Source organism: Oncorhynchus kisutch, linkage group LG6 (genome assembly GCF_002021735.2).
Source record: "Oncorhynchus kisutch isolate 150728-3 linkage group LG6, Okis_V2, whole genome shotgun sequence".
Lineage (NCBI taxonomy): Eukaryota > Metazoa > Chordata > Actinopteri > Salmoniformes > Salmonidae > Oncorhynchus > Oncorhynchus kisutch.
In genome coordinates this window covers 59,645,790-59,664,939 of record NC_034179.2, presented here as the reverse complement: position 1 = coordinate 59,664,939, position 19,150 = coordinate 59,645,790, and the positions used below count along the sequence as shown (strand labels likewise).

Below are 19,150 nucleotides of genomic sequence, written 5' to 3'. Positions count from 1 at the left end.
TGTCTCCTCTCCTCCCCCATTGTTCACTCCCCCTTGTAGATCTAAGATGACTGGGTGGGTGAAAGCAGTAGCATAACCTATACAATCTAATCAGATCCGTAAAGGGTGCCCCCTGATTTATAGCCCACATTCTCACCGCTTTCTCCTGAGGTGGGAGAGGGAGGGGGGGGTGGCAGCCGTAACACTGTGCTTATCCCAAATCGTCTCCAGGATACCTGCAGTGTAGAAATGTAGAGAAGTGATATTATGGATGTGCACATATCACATCACTAGAATCCACAGAACAGAGAGAGTGATGTGGGGAGAAGGGGGGGGTAGTAAAGTTCACAGGTTGGTGGCAACCTAATTTGGGAGAACGGGCTCATTGTAATGACTAGAGCGGAATTAGTGGAATGATGTCAAATACAGTATGTAATAGGGAATTGATATAGACTAACAATCAAACGCAAACAATTCACACAATGAAGTTAACAAACAATGAATGTGCATAAATTGGCGGGAGAGAATGCATTCTGGAGAGAGAAGTGCATTCTGGAGAGAGAAGTGCATTGTGCATCTGGGTGCTGCATGGTCAATCTGACGTCTGCATTAGCCATTTACAGTGATACGGTCTCTGCAGAAGTCAGGGCATTCCTACTTCTTGCGCTTCACGGAGCAGCACAGAGCTGTTGTCAAGGAAGTTGCACAGACATGTGACTAAGAAATTGAATAATGTAGCCATGAACAAGGGGGGGACAAAATCAAAAGTAACAGTCAGTATCTGGTGCGGCCACCAGCTGCATTAAGTTCTGCAGTGCATCTTCTCATGGACTGCACCAGATTTGCCACTTCTTGCTGTGAGATGTTATCCCACTCTTCCACCAAGGCACCTGCATGTTCCCGGACATTTCTGGGATGGGGGGGGGGGGGTTGATCGGGGTTCTTCACTGGCCACGGCAGAACACTGACATTCCTGTCTTGCAGGAAATCCAGCAGAGAACAAGCAGTATGGCTGGTGGCATTGTCATGCTGGAGGTTCTTGTCAGGATGAGCCTGCAGGAAGGGTATACCACATTAGGGAGGAGGATGTCTTCCCTGTAACGCATAGTGATGATGCTGCGAGACACCACCCCAGACCATGACGGATCCTCCACCTCCAAATTGATTCCGCTCCAGAGTACAGCCCTCGGTGTAACGCTCATTCCTTCGACGATAAATGGAAATCCGACCATCACCCCCGGTGAGCACTTTTTGCCAGTCCTGTCTGGTCCAGCGACGGTGGGTTTGTGCCCATAGGCACAACAGGCCTACAAGTCCTCAGCCCAGCCTCTCTCAGCCTATTGCGGACAGTCCGAGCACTGATGGAGGGATTGTGTGTTCCTGGTGTAACTCGGGCAGTTGTTGTTGCCATCCTGTACCTGTCAGGTGTGATGTTCGGATGTACTGATCCGGTGCAGGTATTGTTACACATGGTCTGCCACTGCGAAGACGATCAGCTGTCCGTCTTGTCTCCCTGTAGCGCTGTCTTGGGCATCTCACAGTACGGACAATGCAATTTATTGCCCTGGCCAAGTCTGCAGTCCTCATGCCTCCAAAGCAGCATTCACACAGATGAGCAGGGACACTGGGCATCTTTCTTTTGATGTTTTTCAGAGTCAGGACACTGAAGATGCCTTTCTACTAAGTTTTCTTAACTGTGACCTTGTCTACCTTCTGTAAGCGTCTTAACGACCAATCCACAGGTTCATGTTCATTAATTGTTTATGGTTCATTGAACAAGCATGGGAAAGTGGTTAAACCCTTTACGATGAAGATCTGTTAAGTTATTATTTGAATTTCTACTAATTATCTTTGAAAGACAGGGGCCTGAAAAAGGGAAGTTCCTTTTAACGAGTTTATATTCGGGATGCACGATATATCAGAATCGGCCGATATTAGCTAAAAATTCCTGACCGGGCGATGTGTTGTGAAGCTCGCCACAATAAGGATTAGGCACAATAGTGGAATTTGCGGTTTACCTTCAAAATAAAAGTACCTCTTTGAAAGTAAATGCAGAAGGTTACAATTGGTGGAATCATGCCATATTAAGTCTTGATCATTTTAAACAAGGTTGGAATATGAAGCAATGAAATGGGGTTTCAGTCTACTCGGTGACAATATGAAAATATTAGCGTTGTAGCTCTTATCGGGGGACTGTGACATCACCTCCCCAGTCAGTCTATTGACATTAATATCGCACTGTACAGCTTTACCTAAGGATTGGGGATCAATGAAATGGGGTAACATGCCTCAAATGCAACTAATTAACAAAGTCTTTTGTTGATTTTATATAACATTCCAACCTTGTTTAGCAGGATATATTCAATGATGGCATAATTCTACTATTTGTATTACCGTCAATGACATACTTTTATTTTGAAGGCTAACCGCAAAGTCCACTATTGTGGCTACTTCTTACTGTGGCTAGCTTCACATAGATGAGTCCGACCACCATTAATCAAAATAGAACGGTCTTATAAATCAGGGTTATTTTAGATGACACCTAGCTATATAGTTAGCTAGCTAACAAAAGCTACTGAAACAGATTATTGTTTTGCTATGTTTTTTGGGGAAGAACATTGTTTGCATCCATGAGCTAGCTAGCTTTTTTTTATGACCAGCACTGTAGGTGCGCCAGACACCTTTACGAGCATTATAGCATACGTATCGATGAATCGTTGTGACATATGAAATATGAGTGACAGTAATTACTACGTACAATTTTTATGAACGCATTAATTTATTATGTGACGTGCAGTCATTTCAGGTCCTGATTGGTCAACAAGTTTGACACGTCAAATAGTGTTATTAGATGTGCATCTTTTTTTGACACGCAAAGACCCAAACGGCGTTCCATAGAAATCCTGATAGAGAATGAAACGACTGAACAAATGAACCACGAAACAGCAGAGCAAGTAAGTGAAAGAAATAGGTTTTGATTATGTTTTACTGGTAATGGGGACACATGTAAATGTCAACAAAATTACTTTTTGGTCAGTGTAGTATGTGTGTAACCTTTATTTAACCAGGCAAGTCAGTTAAGAACTAATTCTTATTTACAATGGCGGCCTAACCTGGCCAAACCCGGGGGACGCTGGGCCAATTTGTGCGCCGCCCTATGGGACTCCCAATCACGGCTGGATGTGATACAGCCTGAACTCGAACCAGGGAATGTAGAGACGCCTCTTGCATTGAGATGCAGTGCCTTAGATAGCTGCGTCCATGTGTGTGTTAACTATTTAACTGTACTAGAATGCTTAAAAGGAGAGCAGAGACCATTCCAGAGTTTGCTTTGCCAGTCAGCCGTTTAGGCAGTGCACGGATTGCTTTAAATATGATGTCGGCATTTGAAATGGAATTTTCCAAAATTAGTTATAACTACTCGTGCCTATACATTAATAAATCATTCTAAATACTTACCCAGAGAGCATGACTTGGCCACATTAAAAAAATTAGCTGTGGATTGTTTTAAGCTCGCAATTTGGGCACTGCACCCGGCAAATAGCCTACCAAATAGCTGATTGTTGAGATGCAGCGGCAAGTGAAAAGCAGTTAAATAGGACTATGCAGTATTTCTAAATACAATCGTAGATTGGGACAATAATTTCGGACAATAATTTCCTCCTCCAGGTAAGATGGATTCATTGTAAAATGTGCGTCTCCCCCTTTTTGCAGCCCTAGATGGTTGCATTTAATAAATTCACTTAGGTTCCTCGTTTTGCCCATTTGAATGTTCAATCAAACAGTAACAATGCCTCGATGCCTGTCTGCCTGTTTTATATAGCAAGCCATAGCCATGTAACACTGTAGGAGCGATCCGTTTGGTTCGGGTTTATAAAATGCCACATTTTTCCCATGCTATGAAAGGAAAAGAAAGGTCTCTGATTAGGCCTACTCTGTCCCTACGCCCTAAGGAAGTCATTGTTCAGAACTGTGTCTTGCAGTGATTTACTTAAATTATTAGCCTAAATTATGGCTATGCAATATACTCAAATTAGGAATCGTAGCCTATTACATTAGTCTGCAAATGCGATTTTAGATGCATGTAATCTTTATTATAAAGGCGCAATTTTATGGTGAAAAAAATTGCTACGGATGTCAGCATTTGACGTTTTACCGTTCCAGAAGTAAGAGTCAATTTATGATCAGTTTTAGTACTGGTTGACGTTGCATGCCTTTCCACCGAACTTTACATTTTATATTGTGCTGATAACAAATGTCTGGGGTCATTTGTTTGTTTTTGCTGTTCTCCAAATAGCATTAGAGGTTTTTGGTTTTGTTTTATTGTGTAGAAATGCAGTAGATGAGCTTCAACTTCCCCACAACCAACTATGCCTTACCATTTCATGTCAACAATCTACACAAAATACATTTGTGAGAAAAAAATAAAATAAAATAAAAACACTAATATATCTTGAGTAGATAAATGTTCAACTTCCTGGGTCAATGTTAGAATCACCTTTAGCAGTGTTTACAGCTGTGAGTCTTTCTGGATAAGTCTAAGAGCTTTCCACACCTGGATTGTGCAACATTTGCCCATTATTATTTTTATAATTCTTCAAGATCTGTTAAATTGGTTGTTGATCATTGCTGGACAACCATTTTCAGGTCTTGCCATAGCTGTTCAAGCAGATTTAATTCAAAACTGTAACTCGGCCACTCAGGAACTTTCAGTCTTTTTGGTAAGCAACACCAGTGTAGATTTGGCCTTGTGTTTTAAGTTATTATCCTAATGAAAGGTGAATTCATCTCTCAGTGTCTGGTGAAAAGCAGACAACCAGGTTTTCTACTAAGATTTAGTCTGTGCTTAGCTCCATTCCGTTTCATTTTTATTCTGAAAAACTCTGCATAACTCTGCATAAAGTCACCATTGCTCTTATGGTGAAATCCATTAGTGGTTTCCTTCCTCTCCAGCAACTGAGTTATATATATATATATATCTTTGTAGTGACTGGGTGTATTTATACACCATCCAAAGTATAATAAATAACTTCACCATGCTCAAAGGGATATTCAATGTCTGCTTGTTTTTTTTTTTTTACCCATCTACCAATAGGTGCCCTACTTTGCGAGGCATTGGAAAACCTCCCTGGCCTTTGTGATTGAATCTGTTTAACTTATGTGACTTGTTAAATATTTTTACTCGTGAACTTATTTAGGCTTGCCATAACAAAAGGTGTTGAATAATTAGACTGAAGACATTTAAGCTTTTAATTTTTAATGAATGTAAAAAAAAAAAAAAAAAACATAATCCCACTTTGACATGATCGGGTATTGTGTTTACAAAAAAAAAAATCGTAAATGGGCTATTGTGCCAGTGACAATTTTTTTAAATCTACATTTATTCTATTTTAAATTCAGGCTGTAACAAAATGTGGAAAAAGGTATGTGAATAGCTTCTGAAGGCACTGTAACTGGAAGCATGCTATTGATAGAACCAAAGGATTCTGTACTGGCACGCATCACATCAAGCAAGGAGCATTTGAAATGCTCTGCACTCTGAAGAAAAAAAGAAGTTCTAAATGCCATGGGAACTGACTGAGGTGTCAACACTTGTTAATGATAGCCAGCAAGAACTCATCTTCCTCTTGGACAAATGTGTTCAGTCAGCACTAGGGCTGTGGCGGTCACGAAATTGTCTGCCCGTGATTGTCAAGCAAATAACTGTCGGTCTCACGGTAATTGACCGTTAATTAACAATCATTGAGCACCTCCTGGCTTCCACACAGTCTACAAGCACCTGATGCAGACTTTTGGAACATCAACATTTTAAAAAGTCTAATAAAGCCATGTAATATATCCCACACCTTCCCAATAAATCCATTCTTTATTTTAGACAGGTCTAAAGAAGCATGATATGAAGAAAATGTAGTCTTTTTCAGAATAAATTAATAGCATACTCAGTTGTCCTTATGTTAGGTGCTGATGTGGCTATGCCAAATTGCTGTGGGCTACATTTGTTTATTTAGCAGACAACATTTCCTTATAATTCCATGGCATTATGTTAAATAATTTTATAGTATGAAAAATACAACTGAACAAAGCTGAATAAAATATAAATATTTTCTCCCAACGATTTGAGGGAGTGCGCACATGTGGCTATTATATGGGGCGGCAGGGTAGCCTAGTGGTTAGAGCGTGGGACTAGTAACCGGAAGGTTGTGAGTTCAAACCCCCGAGCTGACAAGGTACAAAATCTGTCGTTCTGCCCCTGAACAGGCAGTTAACCCAGGCCGTCATTGAAAATAAGAATGTGTTCTTAACTGACTTGCCTGGTTAAATAAAGGTAAAATAAAAAAATAAAAATATGTAGAGCAGTTAACAAAGAAATAGGTACTCCTATATGCTTAATTTTGAGTTATTAATGTAACTTTAGTTGTACAAATGTTGGGCTATATGTTTAGATTTTTAATACATTGTCAGGCTGCATGACGAGACTCATGATTTTTTTTTTAAGTTGCTTGAAAGGCACGAGCTCTGCTGTTTTTTGCGCAGGCAATACACACTCCAATAGTCTCTTTCACAATTTGACAAGCACTTGATTATTTCATGGCGGGATCCCCTTTGTGGCCATAATGCACCCCCCCCCAAAAAAAAATCTGTGTGCTGCGCAAGTTTTACAGAGCAAGCCAGACTGCTTTAGCCATGGCACCTCCTACTCAATTTTGGCTGAATAACTTAAGTGCAGCTTAGTTGAATTTCTCAACTTTTGCCATCCAAGCAGTGCCAACGTGCATGAACACTGCGAACCGCTCCGCTTGGGTAATGGGCCAGCGTTTCACCTCCCAACTTCCCAATGTAATGAATGGGCGAAGTTGCTCACCTGTCAGTAATCCCAGCACTGTGGGGACCTGCTCCAGCAACAGTTTGCGCAGTTCGTCTTTCCGTGCCACGCTCAAATCCTCCCGGGGGCACGCCAGCTCCTCTGATGTGGTCTTGAGCAAAACCAGTCCCAGAGAGGCCATGGTAGGAGACTGGATCAGCTGCAGTAACACACACACAACACACACATCCATTTGTGATATCACAGCAAAAGTGCATTCTGTAGCCTTTTCTATTGGGCTCCCGAGTGGCACAGCGGTTTAAGGCACTGCATCTCAGTGCTAGAGGGGTCACTACAGGCCGTGATTTGCTTCCAGGCCGTACCACAATCGTTCGGGATTTGGAGTCCCATAGGCCTGAGCACAATTGGCCCAGCGTCATTAGGGTTTGGCCGTCATTGTAAATAATAATTGTTTTGCCAACTTGCCTAGTTAAATAAAAGGTTCAAAAATAATCCTAAAGTAGTAGAACTACAAATTATACACACGATCACAGCAAAAACAAAACGCGCACACACACACACCAACATTATTTGAATCAAACCAATCAGTGCACCTGTCCAGAGACAAAGAAGTGGTGGCCTCACTTTTGAACAAAAACTATAAGCAACTAAATGTACATTAAATGTACATCAATCTGATTGTGACTAACTTGGAATTTTTTAATTGGCATACCTCAATACTGTACCTTGTGTATGTTAATTTATTGTTACTGTTAGTATGTCTAAATTGTACTTATGTTAGCATGCATTTGCTAAAACACCCAATAAATATACTTATTGAAAAGCAATATACCATACACAAGTCGGTTTAGACATCTACTTTAGGCATGACAAGTAATTTTTCCAACAACTGTTTACAGACAGATTATTTCACTTATAATTTTCACTGTATCACAACTCCAGTGGGTCAGAAGTTTACATACACTTAGTTGACTGCGCCTTTAAACAGCTTTAAAAATTCCAGAAAATGATGTCATGGCTTTAGAATAGGCTAATTGAAATATTTTGAGTCAATAGCTGGTGTACCTGTGGATGAATAGATGTTCAGGAGTCTTATGGCTTGTGGGTAGAAGCTGTTTAGAAACCTCTTGGACCTAGACTTGGCGCTCCGGTACCGCTTGCTGAGAGAACAGTCTATGACTAGGGTGGCTGGACTCTGACAATTTGTAGGGCCTTCCTCTGACATCGCCTGGTATAGAGGTCCTGGATGACAGGAAGCTTGGCCCTGGTGATGTACTGGGCCGTACACACTACCCTCTGTAGTGCCTTGTGGTTGGAGGCTGAGCAGTTGCCTCACCAGGTAGTGATGCAACCATGCTCTCGACGGTGCTGCTGTAGAAGTGTTTGAGGATCTGAGGACCCATGCCAAATCTTTTTCAGTCTCCTGAGGGGAATAGGTTTTGTCGTGCCCTCTTCACAACTTTCTTGGTGTGCTTGGACCATGTCAGTTTGTTGGTGATGTGGACACCAAGGAACTTGAAGCTCTCAACCTGTTCCACTGCAGCTATGTTGATGAGAATGGGGTGTGCTCTGTCCTCTTTTTCCTGTAGTCCACAATCTCCTTTGTCTCGATCATGTTGAGGGAGAAGTTGTTGTCCTGGCACCACACGGCCAGGTCTCTGACCTCCCTATAGGCTGTCTCGTTGTTGTCGGTGAACAGGCCTACCACTGTTGTGTCATCTGCAAACCTAATGGTGGTGTTGGAGCCGTGCAGTCATGAGTGAACAGGCAGTACAGGAGGGGACTGAGCACGCACCCCTGAGGGGCCCCCGTGTTGAGGATCCACGTGGCGGATGTGTAGTTAACTACCCTTACCACCTGGAGGCAGCCAGGAAGTCCAAGATCCAGTTGCAGAGGGAGGTGTTTAGTCCCCGGGTACTTATCTTAGTGATGAGCTTTGAGGGCACTATGGTGTTGAACGCTGAGCTGTAGCCAATGAATAGCATTCTCACAAAGATGTTCCTTTTGTCTAGGTGGGAAAGGGCAGTGTGGAATGCAATAGAGATTGCATCATCTGTGGATCTGTTAGAGCGGTATGCAAATTGGAGTGGGTCTAGGGTTTCTGGGATAATGGTGTTGATGTGAGCCATGACCAGCCTTTCAAAGCACTTCATGGCTACAGATGTGAGTGCTACGGGTTATGCAGGGTATTTTAGTGTTTTTGGGCACAGGGACGATGGTGATCTGCTTAAAACATGTTGGTATTACAGATTCGGACAGGGAGAGATTGAAAATGTCAGTGAAGACACTTGCCAATTGGTCAGCGCATGCTCGCAATACGTCCTGGTAATCCGTCTGGCCCAGCGGCCTTGTGAATGTTGACCTGTTTAAAGGTCTTACATTGGCTGCGGAGAGCGTCACATCGGCTGAGGAGCGTAACCACAGAGTCTTCCAGAACAGCTAGTGTGCTCATGCATGCTTTAGTGTTATTTGCCTTGAAGCGAGCATAGAAGTAGTTTAGCTTGTTTGGTAGGCTCGTGTCACTGGGCAGCTCTCGGCTGTGCCCTTTGTAGTCTAATGGTTTGCAAGCCCTGCCACATCCGACGAGCGCCGGTGCCGGTGTAGTACAGTTCGATTGTAGTCCGGTAATGGCACCTTGCCTGTTTGATGGTTCGCAGGAGGGCATAGCAGGATTTCTTATAAGCTTCCGGGTTAGAGTCCCGCTCCTTGAAAGCGGCAGCTCTAGCATTTAGCTCAGTGCGGATGTTGCCTGTAATTCATGGTTTCTGGTTGGGGTATGAACGTACAGTCACTGTGGGAACAACATCATCAATGCACTTATTGATATAGCCAATGACTGATGTGGAGTACTCCTCAATGCCATAGGAAGAATCCCGGAACATATTCCAGTCTGCAGAAATACAGAAAACGCTAAAGGGTTCACAAACTTTCTCAGCACTGTACTGCAACTGTACATAGTGTTTGTATAGGACTGGATGATGACATGGGGATGATAACCCGTAATAAAGACTTCCAATGGCCAATGCAAATGTTTAAGGCCCGGAGCAGTCAAAAATTCAGTTTTTCCCTGTGTTTTAGATATTGTACAACAGTTGATGAAACTAACACTGTAAAAGTGTGAAAAATAGATAATAATTATATTTCCTGACAGTTGCTGGTTGAAAATACAATCTTCACAGGACCTTCTAAATCAGCAGGCTTTGCATGGGTGGAGTGTCGGCTTGCCTGGTGACGTCACCTGAATTAGTTAATAGACCAATAACAAAAAGCGTTCTGAACTAGGGCTGTCGTGGTCATGAAATTCCGTCAGCCGGTGATTGTCAAGCAAATAACTGTCGGTCTCACGTTAATTGACCGTTCATGAATAAACATTTTGCATCGCCTGGCTTCCACACAGCCTACAAGCCCCTGATGCAGACTTTTGGAACGTCTACATTTTAAAAATTCTAATAAATCCATGTAATATAGCCAACACCTTCACAATAAATCCATTATTTTAGACAGGTCTAAAGAAGCATGATATGAAGAAAATGTAGTATTTTTCGGAAGAAATGAATAGCATACTCTGAGTTGTCCTTATATTAGGTGCTGATGTGGCTATGCCAAATGGCTTTGGGCTACATTAGTTTATTTAGCAGAAAAGATTTGTTTAGAATTCCGTGGCATTATTGTATAGTATGAAGAATATATTTGAACAAAGCTGAATAAAATAGAAAGGATATTTTCTCCAAACGATTGAGTGCACATGCTGCTATTCTGTGTTAAGCAGTTAAATAAATAGGTCTTCCTATATGCTTAATTTAAGAGTTATTAATGTAACTTTAGTACTACAAATGTTGGGCTATACATTTAGATTTTTAAAAAGTTGCTTGAAAGGCATGAGCTCTGCTTAGATTTTTTGCACAGGCTGTACACACCATCAGTCTGGCTGGCTTCTGGGTTAAGTGGGCATTGTGTCAAGAAGCAGCGTAGTTGGGTTGTGTTTCAGAGGACGCACGGCTCTCGACCTTCGCCTCTCACGAGTCCGTACGGGAGTTGCAGCGATGAGAGAAGACTAACTAGCAATTGGATAACACAAAATTTGGGAGAAAACGGGGTAAAAAAAAAATGGGGGAAAAAGTAAAAGTATTTGGTTCTAAATATACTTAAGTATCAAAAGTAAATGTCATTTCTAAAATATACTTTGCGTATCAAAAGTATCAAATTCCATATATTAAGCAACGCGGAAGGCGCCATTTTCTCGTTTTAAAAATGTACAGATATCCAGGGGCACACTCCAACAATTAAGCATTTGTGTTTAGTGAGTCCACCAGATCAGAGGCACTAGGGATAACCACATATTCTCTTGATAAGTGCGTGAATTGGTCCATTATCCTGTCCTGCTAAGCATAAAAATGTAACTAGTACTTTTGGGTGTCAGGGAAACCGTATGGAGTAAAAAGTACATTATATTCTTTAGGAATGTAGTGAAGTAAAAGTAGTCATTTTTTTTGTGAAGTATAGAATTCCCCAGAAAATTATTTTTTACATAAGTAATTACACAACTGGATACAAGTGAAGACAAACATCGGCGCCGCAACTGCGTGCGTTCTTATCCGAGGTGCATATTGAAGATATAGGAAGAACTGTCCACATTTACTTTGTCAGCCAACGAACAGCAAATGCACTAGCCTACGTCAATCTACTATCCTACATAGTACAATAGTCAACCTATTCTATTCTGTGCAAGAAATAAATATTCCAAACAGACTCGGACGATGGATCCCAAATTAATACAAAACAACTTTTTTACGCAATGTGACTGACTCAACAGATCAGAACTTTTAGCATTGCTTTTTAACATTGCTAAACTATTAGGCTATTTCTTCACATTATAAGAACAGCAATGCACACATGGCAGTAGGCTATAAGCGCAAATGTTCCATTAGCGGGAAAACACCATTATCAAAAGTGACTGCAAATGTGACTATGCATGTAATGCTTTTATTATAAAGGAACAATTTTATTATAAAAGGTGCATTTTTATGGTGAAACTTATCTTCCCCAAACTTGAAACTCACGCACTGCTTATGTATTTCAGTTAGGCTCTACACCACTTGTAAAGCAGATTCATGTGCTTAATTTGTCCACTTTAGTTGTGATACAAACCTTATCAAAACATATAGGCCTATGGGCTAGGCTAAATCAGGTGTGCGCCTATGATTCAAAAAAGCAAAAAACAAACAGTTTCTTACCTTATGCTGGGCATCATTCACAAGTGGTAATATCGTCACCCATTAGACTATTCTTGATTTAATCTAGTCTTTAAATATACAAAATAACATATGTGAGAATGTTTTGGGGATTTAGAATGGACCATTATCATGCACCTGTCTCGAATCAGGGGCAGCGGGGGAAAAAAATACATGTCGTGTATGCACTTAAATAGCGAATGGAGAACGCTTTTCCCGTGGTTCATTTTCATGCCAGGCAGGTAGGCTATACTCCTGTTGTAAAGACAAGCAGAGTGTTTAATATTAGGAAAGTTGATGAAAAAATATAGTAGGCCTAGCCTATAGAAAGCTGATGGGGTCCTCCTATTTTTAATAGAGGCCATCACTCTGTTTTTCTCCCGCAATTGCATAGGTTATAGAAATGTTGCGCAACATGAGCTCTCATGAAGTTTTTGATTAGATTTTCAATTGCATTTGCATTGATCCCAGGGTGTTTAAATGGACAATAGAGTGCTGAGTGCAGTTAGCAAGTTTGGTAGGCTGCTAATGACCATCAGCATCAGAGCTTGGAGAAGCCTAATTACCGTGATTACGTGGAATTTGACTGCCTTTATGACTCGTGATCGCTGGTGTGGCGGTAATGCGGTCACTGCAACAGCCCTATTCTGAACTTCTCTGCCAATAAGAGCTAGTTTTCAGTTTTCCCCTGCTCACTCAGACTACGCCCAGACAGTCCTAGCAAAATTCTTGCTTGAGAAATTGATTTATTTTTAGACCATTTTATTCAAAAACTATTGCAATAAGGTAATTAAATGTTTACCAGAAATGAATTTTTAGCCTGTCAAGCAAATTAATGAAATCGTGGATTGCAGCCAAGTACACAATTTGCAGATGCTAAAACAGTTGAGAGATGTCAAATTCTTGTCAAATTCTTATTTATAATGACGGTCTACCAAAAGGCAAAGCACACATCACGACGAGACAACACTACATAAAGAGAGACCTAAGACGACAACACAGCATGGTAGCAACACATGGCAGCAGACCAACATGGAAGCAGCACAAAACAAGGTACAAATATTGTTGGGTACAGACAGCATCACAAAAGGAAAGAAGGTAGATCACAATACATCACGCAAAGGAGCCACAACTGTCAGTAAGTGTGTCCACGATTGAGTCTTTGAAGAGATTGAGATAAAACTGTCCAGTGTAAGTGTTTGTTGCAGCTCGTTCCAGTCGCTAGCTGCAGTGAAATAAAAAGACGAGTGACCCAGGAATGTGTGCTTTGGGGACCTTTAACAGAATGTGAGTTAGCTCTTTCACCCCACCTGCCAAACTATTACGATAGAGGAAACCAAGTCTAGATCGAACTTTAGCCTGCAGCTTTGATATGTGCTGAGAGAAGGACAGTATACCGTCCAGCCATACTCCCTAGTACTTGTATGAAGTGACTACCTCAAGGTCTAAACCCTCACGAGGTAGTAATCACACCAGTGGGGCGAGGGGCATTCTTCTTACCAAACCACATTACCTTTGTTTTGGAGGTGTTCAGAACAAGGTTAAGGGCAGAGAAAGCGTGTTGGACACTAAGAAAGCTTTGTTGTAGAGCGTTTAACACAAAATCCGGGGAGGGGCCAGTTGAGTATACGACTATCATCTGCATATAAATGGATGAGAGAGCTTCCTACTGCTTGAGCTATGTTGTTGATGTAAATTGAGAATAGTGTGGGGCCTAGGATTGAGCCTTGGGGTACTCCCCTGGTGACAGGCAGTGGCTGAGAGCAGATGTTCTGACTGTATACACTGCACTCTTGAGAGAGGTAGTTAGCAAACCAGGCCAAAGACCCCTCAGACACACCAACACAAGAATGGAATGGTCTACCGTATCAAAGCTTTGGCCAAGTCAATAAAAAGAACAGCACAACATTGCTTAGAATCAATGGCAACATCATTGAGGACCTTTAAGGTTGCAGTGACACATCCATAACCTGAGCAGAAACCAGATTGCATACCATAGTGAAAACTATAGACATCCAGAAAGCCAGTTAGTTGATTATTGACAAGTTTTTCAACACTTTTGATAAACAGAGCAAAATAGAAATAGGCCTATAACAGTTAGGATCAGCTTGATCTCCCCCTTTAAATAAAGGACGAACCGTGGCTGCCTTCCAAGCAATGGGAACCCCAGAAAGGAGCGGCAGGTTAAAAAAAGGTCAGGGATAGGCTTGGCGATGATCAAGGCAGCAAACTTAAAGAGACTAAACCATCTGACCCAGATGTTTTATTTGGGTCAAGTACCTCGGATTCAGTGACCAAGGAGAAACTTTGTAGCGGGGGAAAAAGAGGGAGGAGCATCGGGGCTTGTCGCATTAGAAGGGGTGGGAGATGAGGAAATGTTGGACAGGCAAGGAGGCATGGCTGAGTCAAATAGGAATCCTGACTTAATGAAGTAGTGATTAAAGAGCTCAGCCATGTGCTTCTTGTCAGTAACAACCACATCATCAACATTAAGGGACATGGGCAGCTGTGAGGAGGAGGGTTTATTCTCCAGGTCTTTAACCCGTTTTCCAGAACTTCTTGGGGTTAGACCCACAGAGAGAGAACTGCTCCTTAAAGTAACTAACTTTGGCCTTCCGGATAGCCTGAGTGCACATATTTCTCATTTACCTGAACAAGAGCCAGTCAGCCTGAGTATACGTGTTGATATGAAACATTCTGATGAAGGCCATTGACAGCCTAAACATCGTGATTTTAATATTTAGATAAATAAAGTATTAAGTTGTTAATTGTGACCAAGAGTTCCCCCTATTCCAGTGGTCACAATTACATTCAGCCATGGGGCGTTTCTTTTCTTGAGCAGATGGTCGGGGGGCCGGAACATAAAACATTTGTACACTGCAAATTGACCGTATGAGGCCCAAACGGATACACAGAGTACAAAACTTTAAGAACACCTGGTCTTTCCTTGACAGACTGACCAGGTGAATCCAGGTGAAAGCTATGATCCATAATTGATGTCACTTGTTAAATCTACTTCGTGTCAGTGTAGGTGAAGGGGAGGAGACAGGAAGAAGGTATTTTAAGCCTTGAGACATGGATTGTGTATGTGTGCCATTCAGAGGGTGAATGGTCAAGACAAAAGTTAAGTGCCTTTGAACAGGGTATGGTAGTAGGTGCAAGGTGCACCGATTTGTGTAAAGAACTGCGATGCTGCTGGGTTTTTCACACTCAGTTTATCAAGAATAGTCCACCACCCAAAGAACATCCAGCCAACTTGACAACTGTGGAAAGCATTGGAGTCAACATGCGCCAACATAGGTTTAGGGCTAGTGGCGAGTTAGTTGAACCTCTATGAACCATTTGTGCGGCACTAATCAAATAAAACATTACCGTTTGGTATATGTGCAAAGCAAACATAACATATTTAACACAATTTTAGCAGGGCTCACCTGAAGGGTGTTGGTGAAGAAATCATGGTAGAACATGGGCCAGTCCTGGCGACCAATATCCACTATGACTTTACAGAGTTTGTTGCGTATGAAGAAGGGCATAGCTTTGTACTGGGCCAGCAACAGCTTGGGCAGGCAGCTACGGATCTCCATTTTGTCCTGCGAGGCTACTCCCAGCCACATCTTATTGACCAGGTTCTGAAAAGGCAACAATGGGTAGATTTTCAGGTGTTATGACAACCACTTTGCGTAACTTTATTTGAACTAGCCAAACACTAACTTATCATGATCATAACCATAATTAGGCCTATAATGTGATAGCTGAGACTCAAAGTGTAGGGTGTCTTCTCTTGCTATTGCATATTGCATATTCATTCCAGTCATCAGCAACACACCACTAGGTTGGGTACATGTCTAATATCAATGTGTTAACAATAACGAGGGTTATAAAATTACTATGGGTTGAGGGAAATTCTCATTTTAACAGATAATTTTAAAACTTTTTGGAAAAGGTGTACATTGTGAGAAGCCTGGGGTGGGGTTAGCCATTAATTACTGTTCTGCATCGTAACACGATCATAAAATCCTAAAATGTTCCAACATTATGATCTGTCCAACACGTTTTCTGACAGTTCTTACATGTGCCATGGAAGTACTCTTGACGCTATTATGCAGCCGTTATAAGAATACCGCAATGTCACAATGCATGAATATATGCACTTATTGCATTATAATAATACTTTCATTTTAAGTGCTTTTCAAGACACCCAAAGTCACATACACAAATGATATTGTCATAATATATATATTTGGCAAGTTATGACACATGCTATGAAGCTTAACACTTATGAACCGTTATGGAGGACAGCTTATATCTTTGGGCTTTTAGTGACGTTCATAATTATAAAATCACAGTGAGGAAAAAAATATTACAGGGATACTTTTGGATTTTGGCAATGAGGTCCTTTATCTACTTCCCCAGAGTCAGCATTGGCTCATGAAACTACATTTAACTTTATTTTTAAAAAATGGTGTCAATGAGTTCATCAGACTCTGGGGAAGTAGATAAAGGGCCTCATGGCCAAAAACCAAAAGTATCCCTTTAACAATATACTGTAGGCTACAGAAACAATTGCAAAGGCCTACATAACCTTACATGACAGATGCTCTCTCCTAGAACCCAAAGAGGTACCCATAACACAGTTTCAGAAAACACTGAACAGGTCATAAGAATGTTTTAAGAGAAAATCCTGTGTTATGGCATGTTTAATATTGACGGCGGCACACTTTCCGAAATCATGAACAAAAACAGCTTATTTTCAAGATATATTGCCACAGGCCCCAGGGCTGACCACAAGATGCAGACTCATCCCAATCCCCAAAATAGTTCATTAAAAGGCTATCATCAAAGTTCATGAAGCATTAGTGATGGAAATTGTCTTCAAGTGTGGAGAGCCCTCAATTTTTGTTTCATCTAATAAGAAAATGATCCGGCAGTCCGTTTCTCGAGCCTAGCCCCTATAATATAATATTTTAATATTTTAAATATACAATTTTTATAAGAGGTGTGAATGTTTGAATGTTAAAACTAATTTGGGATCCTTAACATTAACAAAATTTAAAATCACAGTGCAGTTAACACTAAACATATTATTTTCTGTGTTACAGCCTAACTAGACGATAGGATATAAAAAGGCCTGGGGAAAGCTGTGTCATCTAAAGTCATACTCTGCGATATCACGTACATGCAGAAAGTAAACAGCATAGTGGGTCAATTTCCAAGAGTGGAGCGCAAGGCTGCACTTCGCCGCTGTTCTTGTGTCCTGGCTACCATGTAGAGCCCTGCACAGGCACGCATTTTAAGCCCTACCCATGCCCGCGACATTCAGACCCTAACCCAATCTACCCAGACCTGATTGCTTATGCTAAATTTAAAACCCGGCCCTGCCCGAAACCAGAAATAACTTCTTCTGTTAGTAAATCCATTAGCTGCTCCTCTCACTCGCAGACTCCTCACTCTGCATGCATTCTGCTCATGGCAGCTGAGTCGGTGAGTAACCATAGCAATGGCTCCGATTGGGGTGCTCTACTCAATGACGAGAGAGAGCAGTTGGCTACTTTTCGTCAGTCTAAACTCAAGGAACATTATTTTCCTTTAAATAATCTCTTCGGTCTTACATTTGACAAGGTTGAAGCAATTCTGACACCATGTTATGATCTTAGTCCGATATGACTGTACTGCGCAGCAGAGAACGAGCAAATGGCTCAGCTTCAAACTGTTAGTGATCAATTTAGTGATACTGTGAAGAGCGTGAAGTGAACCCATGCACACACGCAGATACTTTGTGTGACTGTGTGAGAGCAGTGTTGCATCTCGCTCATCTCAATATCCTAGCCTATTCATTGATGGGCCCTGCTTTACTGAAGTTGAAAACATTGCAAGCTAAGTAATTGCGAGATACAGCTTGATTGTCGATAGACCTAGTGCACGATTCAGACCGGCCACTAGGCAGACAACCTGCCTATACTGTGCCCATCTCTCTCCATCCCTTGCTAGTGCTAGCTAGCTGTGAAAGATGTGAATGTTTGTGTTCTCGAAAGCACGGCAACTAAACAGTCTCCTCTGTCCAAAAATACAGAATCTTGGGAGTCTGTTCATAGCGGAATTGAATCTTGACACTTAGAAATGGGAGTCGACCTGGGAGGAATCAATTATTTTGAAGTCGGCTCACCACCACTTCGTCCTTGTTGTTAACAGTTGGAAAAAAGGCGACTGCAGCGAAGTCCTGTAAGGCAATACTATAAGAAGTTAAACGAGAAGGAAATGCAAACTTTGCGAGGTGGAATTGGGGTAATGTTAGTACAGGTGCAATGCTTAACCATCTGAAAGGAACGCACCATAAGACCCAAACCGTTGCTGGCAGCTGCATTGTGAATTCACATGGAATTTTATTAATTTTATGATCGTTTAAACTGAAAAATATATATTTGTAAATTGTTTAAACCTGTTACCGGCTGCGATCCCTGTACAGGGACCAACATCAGGGGAAATTTCAGTGACAACTAAAAATACAACTTTGTAACATTAAACATTCTTGAAAATGCAAGTGTCTTACACCCTTCAAAAGATTAGAATCTTGGTAATCAAACTACGTTTTCCAATTTAAAATAGCTATTACAGAGAACAAATCCCATGCTTTTGTTTGAGAAGAGCAATCAACAACAGAAACATTTTCCGCCATGACAGTTTTTACACATTCACATCTGAAGGTAAAATTATGACTTACATTCTGATATCTTGCTCTTATTTCTCTTCCTGAGGGTCCCAGTGATCAAATGAAGTACAGTTTTCTTTGATAAAATCCATTTTTATAGTCTAAATCGAAACATTGTGTAAAATGTTTGTGCCGTGAATTCCATCTCTACCAATTTTTTTACAGAGCATTCGACCTGATTCCACCCTGTAAACAATTTTTTATCTAGTCATGGTGGGTTTCAGTGCATTCCTCTGGATGTTTGCAACACAGCCAAACGACAGAGATGGCCGCCTCGCTTCGCGTTCCTAGGAAACTATGCAGTTTGCTTTTTTACGTGTTATTTCTTACATTGGTACCCCAGGTCATCTTAGGTTTCATTACATACAGTCGAGAATAACTACTGAACATAAGAGCAGCGTCAACTCACCA

General features: G+C 41.4%; 1 protein-coding gene across 1 annotated transcript in view; it reads right to left on the bottom strand.

Moving 5' to 3' along the window:
* The window catches only part of xpo6 (exportin 6), a 67,777-nt gene that overhangs the window by 38,120 nt on the left and 10,507 nt on the right, over positions 1–19,150 (bottom strand). Inside the window, 4 exon segments of the mRNA XM_031827028.1 lie at positions 137–167; positions 169–215; positions 6,842–7,001; positions 15,465–15,662. Of these exon segments, the coding sequence (XP_031682888.1) occupies positions 137–167; positions 169–215; positions 6,842–7,001; positions 15,465–15,662 (436 nt within the window).